The sequence below is a fragment of the Cherax quadricarinatus genome, chromosome 68 (assembly GCF_038502225.1).
Source record: "Cherax quadricarinatus isolate ZL_2023a chromosome 68, ASM3850222v1, whole genome shotgun sequence".
Lineage (NCBI taxonomy): Eukaryota > Metazoa > Arthropoda > Malacostraca > Decapoda > Parastacidae > Cherax > Cherax quadricarinatus.
The window spans coordinates 6,022,547-6,044,104 of record NC_091359.1 but is presented as its reverse complement, the minus strand read 5'-3'; the positions used below and the strand labels follow the sequence as shown (position 1 = coordinate 6,044,104).

The following is a 21,558-nucleotide window of genomic DNA, read 5'->3' as shown; positions in this document are numbered from 1 at the left end:
TTACTTTGCTCACACTCCAACAGCACGTCAAGTATTAAAAACCATTTGTCTCCATTCACTCCTATCAAACACGCTCACGCATGCCTGCTGGAAGTCCAAGCCCCTCGCACACAAAACCTCCTTTACCCCCTCCCTCCAACCCTTCCTAGGCCGACCCCTACCCCGCCTTCCTTCCACTGCAAATTTATGAAATGTTTCATAACCTCCAAGTACTGTAAAATTCACACTGTAGGAATAATTTACATCCTAGGATAAAAGTATTACCATATAATGAATTTCTAAAAGTTATACATCCAAGTTTCAAATGGCATGAGAGATTATAAACTAGAAAAAATTGAAAAGCAACATACTTCTTGGCTGGAACAGTTTTTTGAAGATTCCAGAGTTTTAGTGTAGCATCTTCAGAAGCAGTAATAAGAGTGGGTTCTTGTGGGTGGAAACAAAGTGCTCGCACTCCATCAAAGTGCGATCGCAATGTGTATTTGGCTGTCCAGGTTTTCCGGAAATTCTCTTTGGTTGATGATATCTGCTTGAATTGTGCAAAAAGTTTTAATTACTTGAAAACTTATATGAAATAAAGCAGACTAAGGGCAAAAAGACGAATACTGTAACTCAATAGGAATAAGAAAAATAATAATTACCTATTTATAAAGCCACTCAAGTGTTAGCTATGATAACTGCTTTACTAATTGGTGCACTCGTCCACAACTCTACATCCAAACCAGAATTTTCCTACAAAATATCAAGATCTGATTTTTTTTTTTCAATGACCCAGTCATATCCCACCGAGATAGAGAGACCTAAAAAAAGAAACAAAAGTTTTTCTTTTTAAATTCAGAAATTTATAAAGGAGAAGGAAGTACTAGCACCTTGTTCCAGGCATTTTAGTCGCCTCTTACAACATGCATGACTTCTGGAGGAAGAAATCTGTTTCACTTTCCCATGGAGAAAATCTGAAATTATCCAACTTCAATCCATTCTTTTTAGTTCTCAGTTAACCTCAGCACTTCATTTATACCAGTCTTCTGTTTGTGGGTTTAGTCATATCTCCCTTCATTCTATGCATTTAATAATGTAGGTGCAAGGCTATCTCTGTATGAAAAATCCCATCTCATTTACGGTTTTATAAAATGATAAGACCTTGTGCCTTATAACCTTAGCTTTATGTATAACCCCATTCTTTGTTTTTTCCTCAATTCACATATTCAGAAACCTTTCTGCCTTATTTAGTTGTAACATCTCTGATATTCCACTAAGGTGACAATCTGTACTATTTCATGCATAAGCACATCATTTTCTTATTTCAAATTGTACAAATGGTTTATTCATTCACACAAAATTAATGGTTAGTTTTCACATACATCCACCACCTAAGCATATCTAGCACTCCCATGTTCTTTAACAAAGTAATAAATTCATGTGAATTAACGGTTTACAAAACCGACACGTTGATAACTGAGACACCTGTACAACATTTGGGTATCTTTATTCTGGAAATGTTTTGCCAAGCAGTGGCTGAAGATTATTATTATAATCAAAAAGAAGCGCTAAGCCACAAGGGCTATACAGCGCTGCAGGGTAGGGAAGGAAGCGAGGGTATTGGGCGGTAGAAGGGGGGAGGGATGATCAGTAGGTTACAGAAAACAGCGGGGCAGGGGATAGTGCGGGGGTAGAGGGCAGCAAGAGATTGAGGTAGAAAGGGCTGAAGGTATCATCAGAGTTTGTGAAGTAAGTCAGTTGTTGTCAAAAAGTCAATGAGAGAGTCCGGATGAAAGGTGGGTCCATCAGCGAGAAGGGAAGGTAAAGAGAGAGCAGCGGAGCGAAGACAACGTTGGAGGTATATTCTGCATGCTCGTTATAAAGTGGGCAGTCTAATAGAATTTGGCTAACCGATAATGGAACCTGACAATTCTCACAGAAAGGAGCAGGGCGCCTCTCCATGAGATAACCACGAGTAAGACGAGTATGGCCAACGTGAAGACGGGAGAGAGTAGTCTCCCAACCTCGACAATGGTGACAAGAAGACGGCCAGTAACCTATACTCGGTTTAATAGATTGAAGTTTGTTACCGAGCAGAGTAGACCAACATTGTTGCCAACGGGGGTGAATGTGGGTAGCTACTGCAGCAAAATAGTCCGTAAATGGAACACCTCTATATGAAACTGGTAGGTCATGTCCTGCTGACCGCGCAGCAGTGTCTGCCTGCTCATTGCCCTGTACGTCAACATGACCAGGGACCCAACAAAAAACAATATCTTTATGCTTGGAAGAGATGCAGCGTAGCCAAAGTTGGATACGGAGGACTAAGGGGTGAGGTGTATCAAATTTCTGTATAGCCTGTAAAGCACTAAGGGAGTCTGAGACAACCACAAATGATGACATAGGCATAGATGCAATACGGATAAGTGCTGCAAGAATGGCATACAATTCAGCAGTAAAGATACTAGCCGAAGATAGTAAATGCCCTCGTACGATGCTGTCCGGAAACATTGCTGCGAATCCTACGCTGTCAGAAGACTTAGAGCCATCTGTGTACACTGCAATGGCATGAAAATGAGAGTGGAAGTGGTCAAAAAAAGAGAGCGGGAAGCTACCGTAGACAGTTGGGCTTTTGAGCAAGGGAGTGAGAAAGAACAGACTCGAACAGCTGGAACTTCCCAGGGGGGGTAGGGAAAAGTGAGATGCTACACGAACATAGAGAGATGGTAACTGAAGAGAAGACGAGCGAATGTAGGCGAAGGGAGAAGGGACAGAGCAAACAGGGGCGGTGAACAAATAAAGAATGTCTACTAATATCGGTGACCATTCTATAAATGGAAGGATTGCGGAGATCATGAGAGCGTACATAGTAGCGAAGGCAATGGGGATCATGGCGATCGGATAAGGATGGAACATTCGCTTCTGCATAGAGGCTCTCAACAGGGTAAGAGCGAAAAGCACCAAGGCATAAACGTAATCCTTGGTGATGAATGGGGTTAAGGCTATAGAGTAGCAGGAGAGGCCGATGAATAGATCTGGTCGCCATAATCAAGTTTCGATAAAATGAGGGCGGAATGTAGGCGAAGGAGAGTTCGACGATCAGCTCACCATGAAAGATGAGCAAGGGTTTTAAGAAGGTTCAGATGGCTGTGACAAGTTGCCTTCAGAGAGGTAATGTGAGGTTTCCAGGATAACCTACGGTCAAAGAGGAGGCCTAGAAACCTGACTGAATCACGTTCAGGGATACGGGAGCCATAGAGGTACAAAGGATGATCGGAGATGACAGAGCATCTAGTGAAAGTAATTTGGTGAGTTTTGGTACTGGAAAATTTAAACCCATGTGTGGTGGCCCAATTGGAAACACGGTCGACCTCATGTTGGAGAGAAACTGTAATGAGGCGACAGTCAGTGCCTGCACATGCAACAGCGAAGTCATCAACAGAGTGATGACCAAATATTGGATGGAAGACTAGAGGCCAAATCATTTATAGCAAGGAGAAAAAGTGTTGTGCTCAGAACACATCCCTGGGGGACACCTTCAGCTTGGATAAAGTCCGAGGAGAGCACATTATTAACCCGAACACGGAAATGTCTGTCGGTTAAAATGTTCTTAAGAAAGGACGGTAGATTGCCTCAAAGGCCTAAGGAATGGGCTTGGGCCAAAATATTATACCTCCAAGTTTTGTCATATGCCTTCTCAAGGTCAAAAAAATATAGCAATAACTGAGTGGTTATTCGCAAAGGCATTACGAACATATGTATCCAAGCGTAGTAACAGGTCTATGGTAGAACAGCCCTTACAAAAGCCATATTGACGAGTGGAGAGACTGTTGTATGTCTCTAAATACCACACTAAACGTCTATTTACCAGGCATTCCATCACTTTGCAAACTGCACTGGTAAGAGCAATGGGACGATAGTGGGAGGTTTCATGTCCTGTAGTACCCGGTTTGTGGAAAGGGAGAACAATGGCAGATTTCCACAGCTGTGGAAGAACTCCCTGTGACCAAATAAGATTGGAAAGGTGTAATAGGACTGCAAGGGTTGACTGATGTAAATGTTGTAGCATATGAATATGAATGTCGTCGGGCCCAGCTGCCGATGATTGGCAAGCTGAGAGTGTTGCCTCCAGTTCCTGAAGTGTAAAAGGCACATTAAACTGTTCTTCTCTGAGAGAAGAAAAGTCTAAGGGTGCTAACTCTCTGGCAGACTTCGAGGAAAGAAATGAGGGGCATAGATGGAGCCCCTGAGAAATACGGACCAGATGATTGCCAATTTCATTGGCAACATCTGGGTTTGCTATATCAACACCGGCAACCCGCAGAACAGGAGCCGGGTCAGGAGAATATTTACCACTCAGTTTTCGTACTTTTTTCCAGACTGCACTCATAGAGGAAGCAGAGGTGATGGTGGAGACATAAACTCGCCAGCAAGTGCGTTTAGCATCACGGATGACACGGCAAGTGATCGCACGCTTCTGCTTAAAATCAAGAAGTCTCTCCGTGGTTCTATTGTACCGGTACCTGCCCCACGCAGAGCGTTTCAAACGTACTGCACGAGCACAAGCAGGAGACCACCAAGGCATGCATTTCTGATAATGCCTGCCCGAAGTTTGGGGTATAGAATGAGAAGCTGCTGTTAAAACAGAGGACGAGAAGAGGTGTAAAAGCTCATCAATGGAGGACGAAGAAGGAACCTCACTAAAAACAGTTAGTTGTGAGTAAAGGTTCCAATTTGCCTGTTCAAATTGCCAGAGGTGATGGTGGAGACATAAACTCGCCAGCAAGTGCGTTTAGCATCACGGATGACACGGCAAGTGATCGCACGCTTCTGCTTAAAATCAAGAAGTCTCTCCGTGGTTCTATTGTACCGGTACCTGCCCCACGCAGAGCGTTTCAAACGTACTGCACGAGCACAAGCAGGAGACCACCAAGGCATGCATTTCTGATAATGCCTGCCCGAAGTTTGGGGTATAGAATGAGAAGCTGCTGTTAAAACAGAGGACGAGAAGAGGTGTAAAAGCTCATCAATGGAGGACGAAGAAGGAACCTCACTAAAAACAGTTAGTTGTGAGTAAAGGTTCCAATTTGCCTGTTCAAATTGCCAGCGTGGGTTACAAAGAGGTGGTGAATATGAAGGGGAAGTAAGAACGATTGGGAAATGATAGCTGTCATGTAAATCCGGGAGAACAGACCAGGTGAAGTCTAATGCGGCGGAGGAAAAGCAGACTGAGAGATCGATGCAAGAGAGAGTATGAGTCCGAGGATCAAAATGGGTGCGAGTACCTGTATTTAAAACATGGAGGGGGTGGGTGGCAAGAAAAGCCTCTAACTGAATGCCATGGGAATCACAGTGAGAACCCACCCCCCCCAGAGGAAATGATGGGCATTAAAATCACCAAGTAACAGAAGTGGTGGCGGTAATGACGAAACAAGAAAGGCAATATCTGAGATAGATAATGCCCGAGAAGGAGAGATACAAAGAACAGTGTGTATACCACCTATGCAAGTGGATACGGGCTGCTGTGTATCGCAGCGAAGTACGAACAAATAGCTAATGGTACGGAATATCAGTGCGTAGAAGGGCATTTTCATTAAAGGTCCCATCAGGAAAAGGATCTGAAGAATACAATAAATTATAGCCTGAGATAGGATAGATAACGGCAGAGTGTAATTTTGGTTCCTGTAAGCAAACACCAACAGGGGAAAACTGGGAGAGCAACATCTGAAGCTCACCCCGATTACCCCTGAGGCCGCGAATATTCCACTGTAAATAGGCCATGATTGGCAACGATAAAGATACCTGAAATCCGCAGGTAAGGGTACCTACGGACTAGAGGGGTTAGAAAAGTCCACATGCGGTGGCAAAGGAAAACGTTCAAGTAGCGAAGGAACGGTGTGTTGTGAAGAAAGGAGTTGCGCAGATGGAGAATAGGAAAGAGAAGGAACAGAGGGTGGATCAGTGTCCACTGATGGTTTGGTCTCTGCAATATATTCAGAGATTGCTTCAAGTGTTTCGGAGTTCAGAGACGTCGTATGGGAGACAATATTGGAGATGGAAGGAGGAGGAGTTTGAGTAAAGATCGGAGCTGTAATGGACTGTACCAAGGTAGGGGGGGGCGAAAGGGTGGAGGAAACTAGAGAAGTGTGGGAGGGGACAGAAAGAGGCAGAAACCTGGGAGGTGGCAGAAGAGGAAGAAACTTGGGAGGGGACAGGGGAGGAAGGCACAGTACGAGGAGGAGGATGAACCTCCACACTTGTAACAGAGCCAGTGAAAGGGGAAGACTCAGGTACAGAGACCGGGAAGGTAAAATGTGGAGGTGGATGAAGGGTGGGAGGGGTTAAAGGAGATTTTTTTGGCCTCTGAGAAGTAGAGGGACGATTGGGAGGATTGCTCACTTCCCCTCCATCCTCCAAGTAATTATCTTTCTTTCTACTTCTTTCTTTCTTTTTTTCTTCTTTCTCCCTCCCTCCCTTTCTTTCTTTCTTCTGGTATCCTGGGCATTGCTTTCAGTCACAAACTCCTCAGAACCATGAAATTGATCTTCACTGAAACTTCCATCTGTGTTAACATAAGAACATAAGAAAGGAGGAACACTGCAGGAGGCCTGTTGGCCCATACTAGGCAAGTCCTTTACAATTCATCCCACTAACAAAACATTTGCCCAACCCAATTTTCAATGCCACCCAAGAAATAAGCTCTGATGTGAAAGTCACACTCAAATCCAACCCCTCCCACTCATGTACTTATCCAACATAAATTTGAAACTACCCAAAGTCCCAGCCTCAATAACCCAACAAGGTAGACTGTTCCACTCATCAACTACCCTATTTCCAAACCAATACTTTCCTATGTCCTTTCTAAATCTAAACTTATCTAATTTAAATCCATTACTGCGGGTTCTCTCTTGGAGAGACATCCTCAAGACCTTATTAATATCCCCTTTATTAATACCTATCTTCCACTTATACACTTCGATCAGGTCTCCCCTCATTCTTCGTCTAACAAGTGAATGTAACTTAAGAGTCTTCAATCTTTCTTCATAAGGAAGATTTCTAATGCTATGTATTAATTTAGTCATCCTATGCTGAATGTTTTCTAATGAACTTATGTCCATTCTGTAATATGGAGACCAGAATTGAGCTGCATAATCTAGGTGAGGCCTTACTAATGATGTATAAAGCTGCAGTATAACCTCTGGTCTTCTGTTGCTTACACTTCTTGATATAAATCCCAGTAATCTATTTGGCTTATTACGTACGCTTAGGCATTGCTATCTTGGTTTAAGGTTGCTGCTCACCATAACCCCCAAGTCCTTTTCGCAATCTGTATGGCTAAGTTCTACATTATTTAACTTATAAGTGCTAGGGTTATGGACACTCCCGAGCTTCAGAACCTTGCATTTATCTACATTGAACTGCATCTGCCACTTTTCTGACCAAGAGTAGAGTTTGTCTAAATCCTCCTGAAGTTCCCTAACATCTACGTTTGAATCAATTATCCTACCTATCTTTGTGTCATTGGTGAATTTGCTCATATCACTAGTAACACCCTCATCAAGATCATTGATATATATTATAAACAACAACGGGCCCAAGACTGATCCCTGTGGAACGCCACTTGTTACAGATCCCCACTCGGATTTAACCCCATTTATGGACACTCTCTGCTTCCTGTCTGTGAGCCATGACTCGACCCACGAGAGCACTTTTCCCCCAATGCCATGAACTGTTAGAGCATCACATTTCTTACTGCTAGGCATGCTGAAAAAGGACTACTGAAATGGCATTCCCACAATGCACCACTGACTCCCCAATTCTTTTTTATATGGTTCACACTGACCATGGAGACCCATTCTCTCACATGTGGGCCTACCAGCTTTCTCCTGCTTGATTTGAAGCCACTAGAATTTTGGCGTATTAATACGTCAAACATGGTGGCTCGTAAGACGTGTATATGCGACCGAAACAGTCAAAGGGTTAAGTAAAACTCTATAGGAATGACAAAATCCCCTTATGGACAAAATGTTTCTTTAATAAATATGTAAGTGTTGCACATGTGCCTTTACCAACAGTCTGTTGGCATTGAAATACAGTACTCAGTACTTGTATCACATCAGTTCAGGAAAAAATTGCAGGGTCTGCAAACAGGCAGTTCATATTACTGGGTGATAATATAACTAGGAACTATATTTAAAAACAACATCCCAAAATTAGTATACTGAAATATTGCATTTACCCAAACCAGAAGATGAACTTGAATCTCTATAGAATTTCTATTTTTAGCATTCACCCCATCCTTCTAGCAACTGAATGTACAGAATTCACTTCACTAACACTTTTGTTGTCATTTTATAGAATGGTTTACAAAAAAACACTTACATCGTATGTAGCATCAGCTTCATTAGTTACTGTCAGCTGAGCTAATTCTCCAAGACCCTCCAATGCATCCTCCTCTCCCCCCGGCCCTCCAACATATGCCCGACGGGATCCTGGACCAAACCCCAAGACACCAGCTGCAAATAAAATGTATACAAGTTAATATTCACATCTAACATTTATGTATACATCATTTTAATTGAAAAGGGGCAGTAGAAATGGACACAAGGCATAACTACTGAACTACAGTAGCAGCTCTATTGCCTCAGAACCTGCCAGCATTGCTACAAAAATTAGGAGAGTACTACTTGAGGTGCTAGACCAGGGCTCACTACCCCAATCATGCCAGCATATAGAAGAATAAAAGTCATAATACCACAGCTGCAACAATTCATAACCCACAATTTTGAAAAAAAAAAAAAAAAAATTGACAATGTCTTAAGTCAGTCCTGCACTGTTAAGTCAATTGACTTGAGAATGATCCAGTACAAGCTGAAATGTTGTCTAAACCTTCCTATCCAAATTATGGGTTAGTTGTAAAATGACAACCATATGTCTGTCATGTCCAAAACATGTCAAGTGTATCATCCACCTACTAACAATCATGTCATACTACCAAATCCAACTGGCTATTATGAAACATGAATTCTTTGAGAACTTACTGAGTTCTCATTCAATCTTTCTGGAACTTAAAATCACCAATACAATCCACCACATACATGTTCTCCATCTTCAATTCATGTGGCTGGACAAAAAATATTTGTATTAATATCTGTAAGTAATTTAAGAATGTTCAATAGATTTATACAAAGGTAAAATATCTAAAATTAAAAATGGACATCCATTTAAAAAATCTGAAATATCTTTGATATTTTTTTCAACTCGTCACACTACACACATTCAACAACAGTGTAAATTGGAGCAAAAAGTATTACTGCAATTTTTGTGGCATTACAGTCTGAAAATAAATACAGTAATTAAACGTACTAAGTGAAGATAAAAGCTTACCTGGGGATTAAAGAATAAATCAATATGAAATAAATATCCACTATGGGACAAGCACATAAAAGACTCAGAACCTACTCTTATATGTGCAGCACTGATAATAATATACCAAGAGCATGCTAAGCTCAAGCATATACTGGCAAATGCTTGCAACTCAAGGAGCAAAAACGCATCAGTCACGGCAGGAACCACCAGCACCACAGGAGGAGAAGGAGAAGCCCAAGTAACTTAATCATTTATTACAATGAATGGCATACTACTGTGCTCTTTAATCTATTTTTCTCCTGATAATGATACACCAGTGACCAACAATGCAATACTTTACGAGGGCTCTTCCTTGCTTAAGATTTACATGCTAGTGAATATCTTGACTCAGGGTGACATACACACCACCATCAACAGAAGCAACTGAGGTATCAAAGCGCAACGATCACGACAGGTTTTACCGCAATAACCACCAGCACCGCCAGAAGAAAAAAAAGTGCACAATGAACTTGGTAAGATCCAAAATGACCACAACTCCTCACAATTAGCATGGAATCACCTTAACTCAGAAATATAATAAATTATGCTTTTTTCTAGTGATACATCTAGCTAGAAAACAACCATCTCCTTCATAACCTACATAAAGGCAGAGAAGACAATTTTGTCAAAATATTTTGGAATAAACTCAATCATGACTTTTTGCCAGTCAAGGTGATTTCCAAGAATGTGAATGATACTGAGTACCCCAAAAGTTTCAAGGGTGCACTGAGGACTTAAGAAAATTATGGCCAAATTATTTAAGAACCAAGAAAGCCACTAACCACACCCTAACAGCTTGTGTCATTCCCTTATGTGAGTTGTACTCATTAATGTATCTTGTAGGGTAACCATAACCAAAGTGAGAGAGAGAGTGGTCAGGCTAAGTGGTTGAGCATGGTGCAGACTTACTGGTGTGGACAGTGGTGGTGGTTGTAGTGGTTGTGGTGGTGGGTGTGGTAGTGGTGGGTGGGGAGGGGGGAGTGTTCTGAGGAGATGGGCTACCTCTTGCCCCCACTGCTGCACGATATCTAGCTTTGAGGGCCTCTAGGGCAGGGGGTGGGCCAGCCCAATCCCCCCGAAATGATGGAAGCCTCCCCTCCTCCACATCCTCCTCAATGCCCTCCATTCCCTCCTCCTCCTCACCCTCCAACTCCGGCCTGCGCCTGGTGCCCGTCCAAGTGGCCCTGCGCCCGCCCACCAGGTGCGCTACACGACACAATCCACACCACGGGCACGCCGCCACACCACGCCAGAATAAACCATAACGGTCAACACCACAAGTAAGTACTCAAGTTGGCAACACATACCAGTGCTATACAGTGAAGCTTCATAATAGTTCTCACTGGTACAGTATATAGCTGTCTGGTAATCTGATGTCACGGGAGGAAACTCATATTTTGATAATCTCTTCCAAGCCTGAAATTATTTCTTTACTCCCCATTTCAAGATGAAAACTGCAATTTGCAGAAATCATACAAACCCTAAAACTGGAAATCCTTGGTGCTCATATAAAAAAAAAATAAAAATGAAGTAATATTCAAATACGTACAATACTTTAAAGGGCATATGTTGCTATTAACTAAAACCAAATAATTCACAATAAATTTATGAACTTAACTGATTACAAAGTATTCCCATTAAAATATGCCATTAATGACTTCCAATAAGAAAAAAGTGTACGTCTTTCTTTCTGAAGTATTGTAACTTAAACCAAAACTACGAGACCATTACAACTTCATCTTATATGTATAAAACAAGGAAGTACTTTAAACAGAAAAGAGAGAGCAAAGTAATAACTTCTTTAATAATTTAAAATCTTCTCTCTAAAAGTGTTCAGGTTGAAAAATTATACAACAAATATATCAAATTGCTATACATGAGAACTCAAGTGAACCATTTTTACTGAGACAATCTAATGTAAAGAGTATAAAATCCTTACCAAAGCATTAGTAATAGTGCTCTGCAGGTTGATTTGAGCCAACATACTAACAATAAATTACTGTACTGTATATATTTAGTTACTTCTGTAGTTGTTAGAACAAATGTTTTATAAAGCCACCTATCTTAATCATTTTATACATAATTTCCATAACCATGTATGTAAACCAGTCTTAATATTTCTGGTGTGACTTACAGTGCAGAATACAATGGCTTTCACAACAATTAATGGGCAGCAATTTGACTATTTATTAGTGCCTCGGCATAAAGGAATGACACTAATGAACCATGATGCACTGCAAGTCACTAATATAAAAGATAAGATTTAACTCTTAGACTAGAAGAGCTGTGCACATCATGACTGTTTTCCTCTGTAAAGTTCATAATGACAATAATACTGCATAATAATTAAACCTTCACATTAATAGTAATAATTCAAAATAAACAGTGTGCACTAAGAACCTCAGACACAAAAAATATTTTCTGACAAACTGCAGAGATGCAAAATTAAAGTGAGCTTTACGAAACAGAATATTTGTACAGTATTGTATTTAAATCATACTCTCGTCAATTCGTATAAGCAAGCTGCAGGCACTAAGCAAACTGGATATTTACAAAGGCTTGTGGGGTGACCTGCTTGCTAAACTAAAGTAGCCATGATCATTTATTTATTGTGCTGGACTATAGGTCACACTGTAGTCAAGGGCTGCAAACATTACATTTAATATAAGAGTTCATCATTCACAGCTGCCACTTAAAATGCATGCAATGCTCCTTCTGCATGACAAGACTAATAAAACAGCCATAGGCTGAAAATGATTCACTAAAGCATTTTTGTCTTGGAAATGAGATGCAACACACATTCCATCTAAGAAGAACCAATCTTTTCAATGAACAGTGACAAGCCCCTCTCTACATCTACTCAAGCCAAGGACACCTGTAGTTGAACTTTTTTGTTTTACATTATTAGCTACTTGCTGTTTTCCTCAAGATACTAAATATGCACTTAATGTTTAGTAAGCAGCACTTTCTTATTAATTCTTAATGTGATATGAATTTGTATATTAAACAGAAAAACTGACAAAATGTGTAGTTAAGGACACGTATCAACCAACCAACCAATTCAGTGTTCGTGAAATTGTAATAACTCAAGTTCAGTTACAGATACCATTAGCAGCAAAAAAAAAAAAATCCCCCTATCTCTTACTAAAGATGTTGCTAATTTTAATATACTAAAATGCCCCTGATGGTAACCTCTTCAGTACCTTGTCATGCTTAATTTAATCTTTGAGTAAAAAATTCCTGCACTAAGATTTTTACATTAACGTACGATAAAATTCAGGAGGTAATGAAGCAAAGTGTGATGAATGAATATTAAAGCTTGACCAATAAAATGTTTGCTAGATTTTACCCCATTAAAAAGGCCTCCCCCAAGTGTATTAAGAGTGTTGTACCTTTGAAGCTTGGAAATTATGTTACAAACTTCGACCTTACACTGAGTACAGTATGCCAAATTAGCCAACAAACTTTTTCATACAATATTTCTCTCTACACACCCTTGCTTATTAATATTCTTCTCAACAGTATCTTGCACTGTTCAGCTCTTCCACTTTATTACTGCATACTTCTCTTTATCCAAATTTAGTCTCATTCTAGTTTCCACTTTATTACTGCATACTTCTCTTTATCCAAATTTAGTCTCATTCTAGTGAGCTAATTCAAACAATCAAATATTATTCATAGTATAATTCAAATAATACAGCAGTTTTTTGTATTCCTCATCTCACCCCAATTTACTATATAAATTTTGTTTTTATAAGTATCAAACAGTTTAACATTTAAAAGTCTCAAAGAGGAGTTCAGAGCAGATAAAATAGTTGATCTCCATGAAATCATAACTTCAGTTTACTTTTTTCTGTTACATATTTTTAACTCATGCTCCTCTTTCCTAATACTGTCTCCTCCATAAGTTTAACATTATGTAGGCAGCACTTTATTTTAAACTAGTCAAACCACTTCCACTGAGCAACACTATGTTTACAAATCATACTGCCTCTCACACACATTAAAGAAGCCACCAGTGACATATACTTCGTGTCCTCAATCCACACAATGAAAAAGTGTTTTACAATGCTGGGGTTATAACCAGCTGAAATCACAATAGAATCAACTAGACCAAAATTTCCCTACTCTATTTCACATCCTTCCTTACCACAAAATTGACAGGCTTCTGAACCACAAGTGACGACTATGCAAATCCAACAATTTCACATCTTTTTAGTCAGGCTTGACTTCTTCACTATTCTAGGAGGAACAACGGTCAAGTAACATCCAAAGATAACACAATAATGCAATGTAGCCACATGCAGTGGACTGTGTTTATGGCAGATCAAAACAATGTGGGGGGTCAGTGAATGAGTGAAGTGCTGGGATGCACACTGCCCACAGACGATAAACCCCTGGCTTTGGAGTAAATATTTATTTCATATGCAAATAAATAAAATACATCAGTATGTATAGCATTTATATTGGTTCATTACTGTAAGGTACAGTACTGTATAACAAAATATATACACGACAATATGCACGTGTTTGCCATGATGCTGTTGCAACCAATTCAGACTCTGATGCTTTAATAATCGAGGACTCCCACTTGCATCCCACAAAGATCCAACAAAACAAAATTTTACAAATCTCCATGCTGCCAAAAAACTGAAATAAGGAAACAAAGTTGTGGCAAATACACAGGTTTAACTGTACATATCAGTATAAAAGATATAGCATAGTATTAATATTAGTTAATAGAAAAAAAACATAAAACTGGTCCAGTAGGTCAATACTCTCTAAAGAAGTTTGTAAGATATACAGATATCTGTGTACAGTGTATAACAGTCAATCATATGAATGACCCTGTAGTATACCTTTTTTACATTAAGATATTCTGATGAATTTTTGTTAATCCTAACTACTGCTTACTCTCAGATAACCAGTTTATAAACCATCTTAACAGACATCGGTTTCATAACAAGTCCCTTAATTCTGAATGAAGTGTGAAAAACATCAAAAGCTATCTTAAAATAAAGATACAACCTTCCTATATATTGTACTAATATTGTTCACCCTGCAAAATTAACTAAAATATGTTACCAAGTTAAAGCACTTAAAGATTGTGCTGTTGGAAAATTCTTCAACCAGTGAGCATTAAACCAAAAGAACACTGGTATGAAGCCAGTTGTTTAACTGACTTATTTCTTAAAACCGACCTGTCACTAGACCAATACTGAAAGAACTATATATTAAGAGTCCCAAGAAATACAAAAGTTAACAAAAATTACAGTTTTTTTGAGTAGAGGGATTAACTTTAATGCACATCAAGACCGACTGCAATCAATTCATATAAAGGGAACATCAACAAGGTCACTTGGTATATTTCTAATCCAACTCTGACATCTCTCACATTTATCTCTATTTCACAGCCTTACAATCCAATGCTAGTAGACTGAATAACTCGCAAACTCGCTTATTTCAGTATCCCTAACACCATACTTCAGTAGTATCTGTCCACAAGCAATGTTAAAGGTAAATCTTTATCAAAGAGAATTACACAGAATTTTAGCATTATACACATACATATTTTTCTTCTAATCACCATGACAATGACATGAGAATTAGATATTTTAATCATATCAGCAAAAGTCTTCCTTGCTTCATGAAGTTTAAATGTAAAGTCTAGTAAGTTTATTTTGTCCATGAATTAGAATGTTAAATATTGCATCATATATAGTACTGGTTAACCTCCATTGCCTATGGAAGTACAGTAATAAAAAAATACCTCCATATCCCAACTGATGGTACCTTAGTCCATCTCGCTGCAGTACCACTTCCTGCTTTTCCTCTCCTTCATGATTTCCTTTAACCCTTTCAGTGTCGGTCCCGTTATATTACGGCTTGAGAGCCAGTGTTGCTCCTGTAATACTACGCCAAATTCTAGCTCCTTCAAATCTGGTGGTAGAAAGCTGGTAGGCCTACATATGAAGGAATGGGTCTGCATGGTCAGTGTGTGCAGTATAAATAAAATCCTGCAGCATGCAGCGCATGAGAAAAAAAAACTCAGACCGTGTTTTTGGTTTAATACAGCAACTTTGCAGTGTATTTTCATATGGGATTTATGGTCGTATTCTCATTTTCTTGGTTTCATTTGATAGATATATTACAGAAATGGGGATGATTTTGATTGGTTTCATTATGAAAAGTATATTGAAATTGAGTTCTGAAGTAGCAGAAATGTTTGATTTTTTCTGATGTTCAAGAGCAAACAAATACGTGTCCAACTGGCCAGTCTAACAAGCAGTCATGAATGGGTTGACATTATTTATACAATTACATGTATTATAACAATGCAGTAGTCTGCATAACAGTAGATCTTCTGTTTTTTGTTAAGAATAAAAATTCAAAACAGAAAGCAAAAGTAATATAAGAAAGGCCTGGAGACACGACTAATGAACAGAGAAAACGTTATTTTAGTGCCAGGAATGTCTACCTTGTTTACTCTGGACCCTATTTTGAAATTGGCATCTCTTGAAATTTGTGTGAAATTGGCCAATTTGCCAATTTCTGACCACTTTATTGGGTAGTTGAAATCGGTAAATGGGCGGTACCTTGTACTCAATCGATAGAACAAATGGAGTTCTAATGAAATATCTATGATTTTAGTCAACTGGAACAACGGAACTGGCTGAAAATAGGGCTCAAAGTGGGCGAAATTGCTGATGTGTAAATACTGCCGAAAATGCTAACTTTGCGAACGTAATTTCGTAAGTTTTCCATCAAATTTCGTACTTTTGGTGTCATTACCATCAGGAAAAAATTCTCTATCATTTCATAATTTTCTTCTTTTTTTTTTTTAAATTTTTCGACTGTGTTAAGGATCAGGGGTCTCAACACTGAAGAGGTTAAATAAATACAGTTTCTACATTTTTTTTCATGCTTGTGCCTTTGCATTCTTATTTGGTTTCCCTGTATATACAGTATATACTTGCTGAATTAATCCATATTCTTTTTTGGACATGCTGATTTCTTAGTGCAAGCAAAGGTTACTTTTCTGAGTGAGAGACATACCAAGCTGGAGATCTTTAAACATTTAAAACAATTCAAAGCTTGATCTTAATGCCTGAAGGTAACCAAAATGTTGGGAAAGAAATGTTTCATCTGAGGCTGTGGCCTCATCCCTTCAAAACATCTAGGATATAAGTTAGATAATCTTGAACAACTCAACAATAACCTGCATTAGTCACTTCTGTATCTTATCAATATTAAAAATGTAGTGAATTTTAAAGCTTGGAAGATTCTGCTTTAATTCACTTTATATCCTGAAAAATCTGAGCAACATTTCCATGAATATGAGACTCAAAGGTACAGCACAGATTTAATTACTCTGAATCTTTGCAACAGCAACTCATTACTGTTCCAATACAGTTTCCCCCCAACCACACTTATAAAAAAAAAAGACAGCAAACCACAAGAAACACAGAAAAACATGCACACATACACAATTCAAGCATAAAAATAAACCATAAACTACGATGATAAAACTTCAACTCTTTGATAAATAATGTTCCACAAATTTCAAAGATGGGTTTGAGGTTCAATTTCAAATGTGAACATGAACTTGGATTCTATGACCCTTGCAATATCAGCCATGACAGATGCTAGAAGGCTGTTTGAGTCATTAATTACCTTGCATATATTCCTCTTGCCAGTCTCCTATTGTAAAAAGTAGGAGAAATAAAAAAGGAAAAATTTAAATTTAAGTTCACCTTTACAGCCTAAAACAAAAAATTATATAGCACACATATTAAAGTGTTACATCCATTACCTAGGCTTACTTGCTTGATCCTGCTTTCTAAAATCTTCAATGAAATTACCTCATAAATGGTCCTTCTTGATCTATAAAGTAATTTAACTGATAATAAAATGATTCAACCTTTAAAAATTATGCACCAAATGCATTACAAGCAATCTTGGATCACATTACATTATTTCTAAAATATAGCACAAATGTAATCTAATGAGAAAAAGGAGTAAGAATTTTAAGAGAAGACTTCCTGAAGACAGGAGCACTGAATAAAGCAGCAGCAGAATGCTCAATGGAGATTTTACTCTAGCATGTTTTAATTGAATTATCTGACAGTTAATAAAGGAAGTAAAAGATGTTGGATTACTATCATAATATATAGTACCCTAACTCCTCCTGAGCCAGGCTACATATTAAACAAATACCAAATAGAATCCAAACACATTTAATATTCAGAATTTATTATTGTACCAACACACTGCTTAAGTTCACATCACTTGGAACCATTCAGTTAATTAAAAGGTGTGTTAGTTTTAAGTGACCAATGCTATTACAAATATTTATGAGAAAGGCAGCCCCAAGCAAGGACTTTACAGATATCTAAGATTCCAAAATTACTGGTATTGAGAAACCAAATTTCACAACCCAGAGTCCTAATAATTTTTTTTTTCCAAAAACTAATTTGATTATACCATATTAAAATGACTTTTCTTTTAATTAACAGCCAACTTATACTTTGGTATTTATGTGAAACAATACCACCTAATTAAAAGATGAAATGAAGAACAAAAGAATAAACTGAAAAGATGTAATGCTAATAAAAACAAATGCCAAAATTAAAATAGTGGTGAGGGCATTTACATGCATGCCCGGGCACTTGAGACAATAATGGCAAACACTTGTTCCCAGTCACTATTAATTAAAAGTAAATTACATTGCAAAATTAATATATGAGTACGTACTGATAACAGTTAATTTTATCTCCACTATTCTGTTACTGTAGATTATTCACAAATCTGATTTTGGTTTGTATTTAGTACTGTATTACACTTGTACAAAACATGAGAAGGTTACCAAGGCAATGGAACCTCTTTATCCCAAAATGTTGGGATGGAGGATTTTCCAGATGTGCCATTTTTCCAGCACAATTACATTAGCCTCTATCATCTTAATGCTTGGCTTATAACAACTGCTTTCTTATTTTAACCACTAAAAATAATTATAATTGATATGTCATGCACTAAATAAATTTAATCATATCCAATGGTTTCTTCAAGCAAGTTTTGCAAAACTTAAAAATTGTCTGGTATACTTGTAATCTGGTCGAAGTATATAACCTACAATCTGCACAACAAAGTCTAAAATTGTCACATTAAGTGAGAGACCATAACACCTTCGAAGTGACAAGACAGGTCTGCAGGTACTGCACTTACTGAGCTATTCATCTTTCTCTAAAGTACATTATGACACACAGCTGTCTCTCTCTCAGTGTATTGGATATAGTGTAAATTTCCTGTATCCTATTTTAAGATAAAGTATCATATACATGTACCTGATGGAAATATAAACACACATGCAGTATAATGTGATCCTTTATTGACAATGTTTCACCCACACAGTGGGCTTTTTCAAGTCACACACAGATCTACCTGGGGTGGAAGGTACGGGAGTATTTATAGTCATGTTCTGAATGTTGAGGTCAGGTGGGGAATGCTGCATCTGATGATCTACAGGGTGGGGTTATAGAGTCTTGGGTAGCTTGGCAGGGGTATTGGACAAGTTGTGAGTAGACCTTCTGCAGTGTTCTATGTTCTTATGTGGGATTGCGATGAAGTTTCTTGGCGAGTGGTTCAGCTATGTTATAGAAGCCGCTGTTCTGGTTGAAATTGTTGGTTATAGAGATAAGCGATGATTCCAGGATTCTTCGAAGAATCCTGGAATCATCGCTTAACTCTATAACCAACAATTTCAACCAGAACAACGGCTTCTATAACATAGCTGAACCACTCGCCAAGAAACTTCTTCATCGCTATCCCACATAAGAACATAGAACACTGCAGAAGGTCTACTCACAACTTGTCCAATACCCCTGCCAAGCTACCCAAGACTCTATAACCCCACCCGGTAGATCATCAGATGCAGCATTCTCCACCTGACCTCAACATTCTGAACATGACTATAAATACTCCCGTACCTTCCACCCCAGGTAGATCTGTGTGACTTGAAAAAGCCCACTGTGTGGGTGAAACGTTGTCAATAAAGGATCACATTATACTGCATATGTGTTTATATTTCCATTGTGTCGGTATTTTATACCATTTCTTTCCACATGTACCTGATGTTAGTGTGCAGGTACACAACAGCCTTAATGGCTCTTGTGCAGTTGATAGGCCTAAAACTTAACATGCTAACTATACTTTATGGTGTCCTTGGGCATTTAACTGATACATCATTAAAGTGCTAGATCCCTGTTTCTTTTTCATTGGTGTCATTCTGTGTAATGGTGGAACATTAAATTTGACCCACTCACAAAAATCCATACAAAAGCACAGAATACATCTTGTAAAGAGCACAGCAGCTCCTACTACATTAGAGAAAAAATAAACTATATGTACTCCTTATGCAATGATCATTAGATCAACAGATCCTAGTTTAACAGAAATTACGCTGAGCAGCATACCTGTCAGCAGATTTATGAAAAATGGTCAACAGTCCACCTAGGGGTGGCAACAAGAGTAGCAAAATGCTTAACCTCTTACCTGAAGGGGGAAGGGAGGGGGCAGGAAAAGTCTTAATTGCCCACCTGGGAGTAGCAAAATGCTTAACCTTCTACCTAAGGAGGGGAGGGAGGGGAGGGCAGGAAAATTCTTAACTGCCCACTTAGAAATAGCAAAATGCTTAACCTCCCACTTGAGGCTGGCAAAAATGCTTATCTAGACCCCCCAAGTGGTTGAGAAATTCTTATGACAATAAAAAAAAGTGAACCTTGTAAACTAAGATTAGTTATACTACAAAACATACACTTAATAATTACTAAAAAATTATTATTTGCCTTTAAAACATTTTTTTTTTTTTTAACAAACTGGCCATCTCTCACCAAGCCAGGATGACCCAAAGAAGGAAACATTCACCAACATTCACTCACTCATTTTATCCAATTATATACAGATCATATTCCATTCTTCATCTGTGGTAAGTGGGGCAACAACCCAAAAAGTGGATATAAAGACACTAAATCAGAGCAAGTTTCTATTTTAGACAAAGTTTTGCTCAGAACTGAGCTTCATGAAGTCAGTTTTGAGCCAAAAGGCTTGCTCTGAATGTTTTTGTACTTGCTCAACCATGGTTGAATTTTTTTCTTAGTGTCAATGTTTACAAGTCAATTTACAAAATTTATATTAAAACTTTGCAAACCAGAACAAAAAAAATTCTAGTGTGGTAGGAAAAGAGAAAGTTCAAATCAGTGGATGACGACATTGGCATGCAGCCAAAGGAGAATGTATTTTATTCTCCTCTGCTCTTGCTAATAAAAAATAATGGTTCTGTGTATGTGTGTGTACACTCACCTATATGTGGTTGCATGGGTTGATTCACAGCTCCTGGCTCCACCTCTTTGCTGGTCACTACCAGGTCTACTCTCTCTTGGCTTCAGGAGCCTTATCATACCTCTTCATAAAGCTATGTATGGATCCTGCCTCTACCACTTTACTCTCCAGACTGTTCTACTTCCTGACAAACTAAAGCTGAAGAAATACTTCCTAACATCACTATAACTCATCCGAGTTTTCACCTTCCAGCTGTGCCCTCATGTTCCTGTTTCCCATCTTTCAAACGTATGCACGTACATACGTGCGTGATTTTATATTTAATATAGTACATTTTTTCAAACATACACCCACACACAAACTTTGTTAATGCACATCAGAATATTTATGTAATACAAGTTTGAGATTGATGAGTTCCAACTGTATTACTGAGAAGACTAAACAATGTCAAGACATGGTACAAGATGTAAGAAAAGAATAATATAAAAAAGATTGGAAAATAATAGGATTCCACTACCAAGACAGAAAATAAAAAAATAAAGAAAAATGGAACAAATTAAATGAAATATTCTAATGGGCCAAAATCATTTCTCTCTACATACAATATAAGTGGAAACATTAATACTTCAAAACTGTACTTAACTGAGCAAAGCAAAAATACGTAAAATTATTACAGTAACAAATAATCTATTACTTGTTATATATATACATATATGGGATACGGCCGGTTTGTTGGAAAAAAAAAAAAAAGGTAGGTAGGTAGGTAGGGTGTGTGTGTGTGTGTGTGTGTGTGTGTGTGTGTGTGTGTGTGTGTGTGTGTGTGTGTGTGTGTGT

The 21,558-nt window shown here is 38.4% G+C and overlaps 1 protein-coding gene across 2 annotated transcripts in view; it reads right to left on the bottom strand.

Annotated features, from left to right (window-relative positions):
• Positions 1 to 21,558, bottom strand: part of Cka (Connector of kinase to AP-1) — a 60,423-nt gene that overhangs the window by 9,713 nt on the left and 29,152 nt on the right. The window contains exons 9-10 of one of the 2 annotated variants that reach the window (XM_053789728.2): positions 8,362 to 8,495; positions 351 to 529 (exon numbers count right to left, since the gene is read on the bottom strand). In XM_053789728.2, coding sequence (XP_053645703.1) covers positions 351 to 529; positions 8,362 to 8,495 — 313 coding nt within the window. The remainder of the gene's footprint in view (positions 1 to 350; positions 530 to 8,361; positions 8,496 to 21,558) is intronic. The other variant, XM_053789729.2, reaches the window with a different exon arrangement.